At 40.8% G+C, this 8,554-nt stretch overlaps 1 protein-coding gene across 6 annotated transcripts; it reads left to right on the top strand.

Moving 5' to 3' along the window:
- The first annotated feature begins 619 nt into the window (after positions 1 to 619).
- On the top strand, positions 620 to 5,262 carry isl2b (ISL LIM homeobox 2b). Of its 6 annotated transcripts, none has more exons than XM_069521594.1 (6): positions 620 to 792; positions 1,174 to 1,363; positions 1,685 to 1,947; positions 2,877 to 3,160; positions 3,819 to 3,936; positions 4,501 to 5,262. In XM_069521594.1, exons 1-6 carry the CDS (start codon positions 735 to 737, stop codon positions 4,512 to 4,514), a joined length of 927 nt encoding a protein of 308 aa, XP_069377695.1. In that variant the 5' UTR covers positions 620 to 734; the 3' UTR covers positions 4,515 to 5,262. The 6 variants fall into 6 exon arrangements, with proteins under 6 accessions (XP_069377695.1, XP_069377692.1, XP_069377681.1 ...); XM_069521591.1 differs by having other exon boundaries at positions 622 to 792; positions 2,877 to 3,172; XM_069521580.1 differs by having other exon boundaries at positions 625 to 792; positions 3,819 to 3,986.
- Positions 5,263 to 8,554: the final 3,292 nt, after the last annotated feature.

Below are 8,554 nucleotides of genomic sequence, written 5' to 3'. Positions count from 1 at the left end.
TTAATACAAGAAATAAGGAATTTTGTTTCTTCTAAATAGAAAAATATTTTTGCCTCCACGTAAAAAAGGAAAACTTTAACTCCCATCATAACATAAATTAATATAAAATATAAAACATAAATGAATATAAAGTTTTACCAAGATATATATATATATATAGGTCTAGAAATAAGAGAGATGTGCAGATTATGTGCAGGACAGGTCAAAATAGAAATGTATTATATGGAGCAATCAATAACAATAATTAGTTATTGCCTGAATAGCAATAACATATTTAAATGTATAGCTGGAAACATCTGGGATTTCTTTGTGGTAGTTACCCAGGAGCTTTGGCTCTTTTCAAGTAAAGTGATGATGTTGAAAATTATACAAACAATTTGGAAAGAATCTGTTCAATATATTTCTTCTCAATTTCTTTTTTTTTCTCTTGCCTTGAAGCCTTGCCTGAACGAACCAACTGTAACAAACCTTATCTGCCTTCATGTCGTGCACAAACACACATCAGATTTATTTACGCATCTTATTCGCAGGTGGAGGCGGATCCCGATTGGAGGAGTCCAGCGTGGACGTCATGACGTCAGAGGAGCGAGTGCGTGTGGGACCCTGCAGCCTCGTGGCCCCCTCCCCTGCTCCAGTCCGGGGAGACACAAGTTTATCTGGGAGGCAGGCGGAGGGCCAGTCAGCCGCTCACATCTTTTCTGCACCTACCACCGAGTCCCCGTCCTCCGTCCTGTATGGTGGATATTATTTTCAGCTCTTCTTTCTTGGGTGATATGGGGGATCATTCCAAAAGTAAGTACACGCTTCTAACGAGCGCGCTGCACTTTAGAGAAGTGGGCAGATTGTGTTTGCGTCGCAGTGCCTTCACGGACACGATATATTCATCTGTGGATCGATTTCCAAAAGTCATTTTGCTTATAATTCAGTATTCACTATTGCGCATTATATTTATTCTTCAGGTTGTTCCTTTTTATTATTACTCTCATCCTGTTTTACGCACAAGTCTCACTTGTGTTACATAACACCAAGACTTGTCCAGTCTGCAAAAATAGAGATCACTGCAAAACTGACACGCACATTCTGCATTTTAACATTTGAATATACATACAGAAATAATCATTGCATTTGCTTGTGATTGAACTCATCCGTCTGTGTGTTCGCTCTCTTTTGCAGAGAAGCCAGGATTCGCGATGTGTGTCGGATGTGGAAGTCAGATCCATGACCAGTACATACTGAGAGTCTCTCCCGACCTGGAGTGGCACGCAGCCTGCCTCAAGTGCGCGGAGTGCAGCCAGTACCTGGATGAGTCCTGCACTTGTTTCGTCCGGGACGGAAAAACATATTGCAAAAGAGATTATGTAAGGTAGGGGTATTATTAGTCAGTGATATTTATTAATACTCTTATATAGGCTGAAATCATTTTAAGTGCAAAGTTAAAGCTCAGATCTAATAAAGATTTGAATCATTATTGTGCATGTAGCACACAACCTCACTGCACGGTTTAATATACATTTTTATAACAATAAAAATAAACACCACAGCACATCTCTAATTAAAAATATAAAATATAGCATAAGAGCATTTAAATAGTCTTTATTTCACAACTCAGATATACGAGCCGAAAGTTTTCTTCGGTTTTATTCTTATTCCCTCTGATCTTTAATTCTCTACACATTTTTACCAGGCTCTTTGGAATAAAATGCGCAAAATGCAACCTGGGATTCAGCAGCAGCGACCTGGTGATGAGGGCCCGGGATAACGTGTATCACATCGAGTGCTTTCGGTGCTCGGTGTGCAGCCGGCAGCTGCTGCCGGGAGACGAGTTCTCTCTGCGGGAAGAGGAGCTGCTGTGCCGGGCGGACCACAGCCTGATGCTGGAGAGGAGCTCCGCAGGGAGCCCCATCAGCCCCGGACACGTCCACTCCAACAGAGCACTACACCTGGCAGGTCAGTTTATTAATATTATTACTACTATTATTATTGATGCCAAATCCCCACTGTTTAGGTATTATCCCAAATAAAAACGCCTACTGCTAAAGGTAATTGTAGGCCTATGACAGAAATAGTTTTTATATATATACATAAATACTTATTAAGTATTATAAATAATTCAAGCATTTAATTTAACTTTGTTACAGAAAATCAGACTGTATACGTTTAGGGGAAATAAATGAAAAATCAATGTGAAACTAAAGAGATGCAGGATTTGTACTTTTTCTTTGTCCTTCTTGTTAATTTGCTTGTGGTCAGTCTCAGTGTGTCTTTGTGTGTGTTTATGAGTGTATGTGCACGTGGTTGTGTGTGCGTAAAGTTAGTGCTGGGACCTTTCTTTAGGCTAATTTCATAATTGATCTCATTAGCGCTAACCAGCTCTGTTGCCATTGTCTGAATAATCTGCTATTTGAGTCGCGGCTGTAGAAGTGTGTGTGTGTGTGTGTGAGAGAGAGAGAGAGCGAGAGAGTGTGTGCGAGTGCGTGTGTGTTCAGAGGGCGCGTGCCAATATAACAAAACAAAGCAATTGGCAAATATTGGCGAATAATACTCATTAATGTCCTCGTTTCCCTCGTTTTAAAATCTCTTACAGTTCAGTGAAATGGCTCAAACAGGACTTTCAAGTTTAATAGAGGTTTGAGATTTAAAGAAAAAGAAAATGTCTTGCATCTAAAGACAAAACGATAAGACTGAAGGCTGTATTCTAACTGTCCTGAGCCTGATTTAAACCATTGCAGACTTTTATCTGATAAAAGTTCCTGAAACACTGATAAATATTATTGGCTCTTCCTGCAAGAGGAAACAAAAAGCACAGATGGGGATGAACAGGCTGCAGTGTGACGCTCCCTGAGGCCTTCCTACTGTAACTCTCTCCCCGTCCTCAGCAGACCCGGTCACGGTGCGACAGGCCCCGCATCGGAACCACGTGCACAAGCAGTCGGAGAAGACGACGCGGGTGCGGACTGTGCTGAACGAGAAGCAGCTGCACACGCTGCGGACCTGCTACAACGCCAACCCGCGGCCGGACGCGCTGATGAAGGAGCAGCTGGTGGAGATGACCGGCCTCAGCCCCCGGGTGATCCGCGTCTGGTTCCAGAACAAGCGCTGCAAGGACAAGAAGAAGACGCTGCTGATAAAGCAGCTCCAGCAGCAGCACAGTGATAAGACTGTAAGCATCTTCGTAAGTCGGACCACTTGATTACTATCTTTTCATTTGTTCATGGTTGTTATTGTTCCTCGTCACTTTACACTCTTTCGTGTCTTTATCAGGCTGATATTAATCCTTGTGGAATCCAGAGTTTATGGCAAACAGATGCACGAGAACAAAAACTCACATCTTAATTATGTTTTAATAAAAAACATGTTAGCATGGCCTTTAAAATGCTCTGTGATTAACACTTGTTGCAGATTACAGTTAACCTTTTTCTTTCCTGGTGATTAACCATGTATAGTCTTATAGTTTTACTCTTTTCTACGCTCAACTGTACTTAAACCTTTTCAGTTTGGCCCCAGTGCTGTTCTGTATTCAAACTTTAAGTCAATGAATAATGAATCAACTGCTTTGGCTTCAGTTGCTTGACCTGAAAGGTAAAAACATCCTCTGCAAACATGCTTGATCTGCATCAACGAAACATCCTTTGCTTTAACAGACCACACATCAATCTTCGCTCAGCTCCACAAAGGAAACTTTATGAGAAAAACGCTTCTGTCTGCACAATTCCATTGTGGCAATTATAAGGGCTGGTTCTCTCAAAAGTGAGGATTGGGTGCCAGATGCTGTCTGACAGGCCTAGATGTTTATGCTGTTTTGTACTTTATCCCATCAGAACCTCCAGGGCCTCACAGGGACGCCTCTCGTGGCCGGGAGTCCAATCCGACATGAGAGCACCGTGCAGGGGAACCCGGTGGAGGTCCAGACCTACCAGCCTCCGTGGAAGGCCCTGAGTGAGTTCGCCTTGCAGAGCGACCTGGACCAGCCAGCCTTCCAACAATTGGTGTGTGTGTGTGTGTTCAGGACATCTATCTATCTATCTATCTATCTATCTATCTATCTATCTATCTATCTATCTATCTATCTATCTATCTATCGATCGATCTTATCCATCCATCCATCCATTGTGGCAGATGAAACACAGCAATGTCAATTTCTCAATTATATTGCCTGTATGAATATGATTCACACACATGCATGTCTCTCTATAGTTGTGAGGACAGTCATTGACAAAATGCATTCCCTAGCCCCTTACCCTAACCTAAACTAAATCAAGTGTAACCCTTAAACCAAGTCTGAACCCTCAAACAGCCCAATTTAATTTGTGAGGACCAGCCTAAATGTCCTGACAACGTCAAAATGTCCTGACAATGATGGTATTGAATCACAATTGGCCCTCATAACTATAGATAGAAATGCACACGGTGTCATTCTCAGCATTATAACTATGGACTTTTCAAAATAAAAGTCCCTATCTGCTGCTCTATATCCCAACACTGTCTCCCTCCTCTCTCCAGGTGTCTTTCTCTGAATCGGGCTCTCTCGGAAACTCCTCAGGCAGCGACGTGACTTCTTTGTCCTCTCAGTTACCGGACACCCCCAACAGTATGGTACCCAGCCCGGTGGAGACGTGAGACGGGGCCCCCCATCTTCAGACCCCCCCCTCCACTCCTGCAAGGACAGTTGCAGCATGATCCCGGCCCCCTCCCCTGCATGTGACCGGCTCATCACATCGACTTCAGAGAGGAGAGTGTGTTTTTTATTCTTACTTGACATGGAAGAGACGGATCAAAGAAAAGCACCGATTGACTCCGATTTCTTTTTTCATTTTTGGAGACTTTATTGACAAAAACTAAGCCGAACAAAATGTTGCATGACTTGTTACGGGGACAGAAGATGTACAGAAGACCCGATGGATATACTACAACCAACCCTCCAAGCAGAAACAATACATGGAGACATGTCCACGTCCAAACAGACGAACATTTCATTGTGATCTTAGTGTGTCTCGTTTCTTCAACCTGAGACTTTTGCTTTTTGATACGTCTTTTTGCGTTGTCGAGTCCAGTTGACTCTCTCTTGTCTTAAAGTCAGAGCATGATAATCTGCAAAATATTCGTGTTGTAAAAATACTTTATGTTAAGGGGCAGGATACAGGTTGTTTGAGCTTCTCGAACAAAAAAAGTAAATTATTGTTATATTATTTATTGGTAGGAAAGCGATTCGTAAAGGGATTATTATTATTAACTGATAAAAAAATAAAAAGCTGAATACACAAAGTGGCTTCGTGAGAAATCTTTGTACAGGCCCATTTTTTCGTACTTTTGCTTTTGCAAAGAAATATGATGATATTGAATTTATTAAAAAAATAATCAGGGCTGAATTTAGGAACAAAAACATAAATAAAATAGTCAAACTCAGAAATCATCTTAAATTTAGGCTATAGAACATTAAATTGCAATAACAAAATAACAAAATAAATACATTGCAATAAATCAGTGTAAATACATTGCAACAAATACAAAGTAGCAAAATAAATACATTACAATAAATAAAATGAAACGATATAAAGACATTACAATAAATACAATTTAACAGTGTAAATACATTGCAACAAATACAAAGTAGCAAAATAAATACATTACAATAAATACAATGTAACTATACAAATACATTACAATAAATACAATTTTACAGTGTAAATACATTGCAACAATCGCAATGTAACAAAATAAAAATATATTACAATAAATACAATGTAACAAAATAAATGCATTATGATAATACAATGTAACAATGTACTGTAAATACATTACAATAAATACAATATAACAAAATAAATACATTGCAACAAATACAATGTAAAAAAAAGGATTACAATAAATACAACGTAACGATATAATTACATTACTATAAATAAATTAAAACAATACCAAGCTCCTAGATGATTAGAAGAATAGATTTACGGTGTTAATAAGTGAAACTAATATTCATCTTCAGTTGCAGAGTTTCTACTGGTCCTGCTATATGGTTTATTATGTTGCCCTGAGTTGAAGCCTAAAGGTCCTGCTGTCTTATCACCCCCTCTCCATCTCGTGGCGGTCTCCCCCTCGGTCATCGGCCGGTGGTCATTTACTATCTCGGGGGCAAAAATCTGCTGTAAATTGTGCTCGGTCCAGTTTCTCTGGTTGAGTCACAGGCCTGGTCTAGACAGCGCGCAGGGATCGGCGACCTCTTATCTAGTCCTGGCATCACCTGCAAGCGATACACTGACTGAAGCCACAACAAACTAACCAAACAGTGCCCCCCCTCTACACACACACACACACACACACACACAGACACAGACACACAACCTCCCCAAAGCCCCCCTCGTAAGTGAGGGGAGCAGAGAGCAGCTCGTAAAGGGTCACTTCAACTCTTCGGTTTATTTTCCTTCAGTGAATTGCGTTATTGCGCACGGGTCAGCCAAGACGACAGCTCAGACTAAATGAACTGACCCCTTTACACTGAGTGCGCGACAACACAGAGCTGCAATGTATGTGCACCGAAGACCTGTGGATATGAGCACGTTTCCATTTTCAACACGTGTGCTGCAATAAACTCACTTTCACGTTATTTATCTTGAAAGCGATTTACTCTAATTGCTTTATATTCATGACATTTTTTTTAAATGAGATGATTTCACTCACCCAAAAGTTTCATTGGTTTTGATTTGTTGTTAAAAGGTTGAAAATCATAATGATGGCAAGAGTCTAATATTCATAGACTTCCATGAGAAAAACTAAATTCTGCTGGTCTACTGTATTTTCTGGACACTGTGACTGATGAGCGTATTTTGACATTTGCACCTTCCATCGGTGTAAAGTGAAACGTGTCAACAAACGCCCCCCCTCCCCCTTTCCCCCCAGCAGGTCTTTGTCGGAAGTTTTGAATGACAAAAGACAGATAATATATTTGTAATTGAGCTATTTCAAATAAGATAAGTGAACAATACGAGCAGATTAAGATAACAGAGGAGAATAACAATGGCGTTTACAGACAAGAATGCAGGCCTGTATCAACCCATCTCCAGCAGAAAATCATTATAAGGTCAAATATGTGTCCTGAACAGATTATTTCTAGTATGGGTATATAGGCCTGATATAAGATCTCATACGAAATAAGGAAATTAATTAAAATGTTGTATTATGTTATTATAGAATGTTTTACAAATGCCAGCATTTGACCAGTCAAATAAAAAAAGTTCAGTAATTTTAAGACACTTAAATAATTTGAAATATCATCTTGAATTTTTATTTGCTTTATTTTTATTTGTGCGTGCAAACAAGAAAAAACCGGCAGACAATTTCAATTCAAATGAAATGATTTCTGATGCGACTGACAGGACGCCATCACCTTTTGTGAGGTTTAGCAAACTTCTCATAAACCTTTAAAATGCACAGTTACATTCACCCAAAATTCTTTACAGGCTACAACGGTGCAGCGCAGTAAAAGTTTATTTTCCATTTTATGTTTTCCGCTCCAGTCCCTGCTGTATGTCAGTGTGTGTAGCTCTACAGAGCGGAGAGCAGGTCCACTGACAGCAGTGACAACACGACTGACTGACTGTACCTGTGCGCCACAGATCCTCTCATACAGTGGGCGTTTCCCCCTCTGTGTGTCCGAACCCCCACCCCCCCACCACCAACACACACACACACACACACACACACACACGCACACACACACACACGGCTGCAGAATACACTGAAACACATTAAGGCCATATGGAAATGTGCACACACAGAGTCTAATATTGAACTGAAAATTTTATTAGCCAATATATTGATTTCTCTTCATCAGAAACTCGTTGGACAATTTAGTTTCCCCCACATTACTCATGATGAGGTCCCGGAGAAAAGCAGTGTGCACGCTGCTGTGTCGAGTTGCCACGCAGGATGCAACAGGACGCTGTCTGTCAGAGGCAATGACACCGTATCATTAATGATTAAGAGGCCGAGTCCATTTAGAGGTGTGATGTAATTCTCTAATTGGCAGAGCGGGCGGGCGTAATTAGATCACCCGGTCCGCCCGCCCGCCCGGGAGGAGCTGCCTCCTGCCCGCCCGCCCAGCACCACAGAGCACGAGTCAACGCACGGTCACTGACACACACACACACACACACACACACACACACACACACACACACACTGAACAGCACCTTGCACACAGGGAGCAAGGATACTCTAATTTGGTTAATTTGAGGTTTTTAGAGATGGGAAAATACCTGGAGCACATGGCAGCTATATGAACTATTAATGTCAGTATTTATGTAAGACAGTGTGTGAAGTTACATCCTGAGTCTGCACCTTGATGGTGGACTAATTATAGATGAACAAAATCTTCATTTTCCAAATGTAGTTTTAAATCGTGCTGACAGAGAATTGCTGATATTTTCTTTGTTCTTACTTTTCACCTGTTCAGTGCATCTCAACCATTTCTAAATGAAGTATACATTATTGTTGTGCAGGATGATTTAAAGCATCATTCACTGTGATCATCCACTAAACATACATTTATATAAAGATA

The sequence above is a fragment of the Paralichthys olivaceus genome, chromosome 1 (genome assembly GCF_024713975.1).
Source record: "Paralichthys olivaceus isolate ysfri-2021 chromosome 1, ASM2471397v2, whole genome shotgun sequence".
Lineage (NCBI taxonomy): Eukaryota > Metazoa > Chordata > Actinopteri > Pleuronectiformes > Paralichthyidae > Paralichthys > Paralichthys olivaceus.
This window is presented reverse-complemented; position numbering and strand designations above follow the sequence as displayed.

Excerpts from the sequence above, each read along its gene's own strand:
- isl2b (XM_069521569.1), top strand. The coding sequence starts at position 735 with ATGGTGGATATTATTTTCAGCTCTTCTTTCTTGGGTGATATGGGGGAT. Across the intron at positions 1,364-1,684 it reads TGCAAAAGAGATTATGTAAG|GCTCTTTGGAATAAAATGCG; the intron begins GTAGGGGTATTA and ends CATTTTTACCAG. Across the intron at positions 3,173-3,818 it reads ATAAGACTGTAAGCATCTTC|AACCTCCAGGGCCTCACAGG; the intron begins GTAAGTCGGACC and ends TTATCCCATCAG.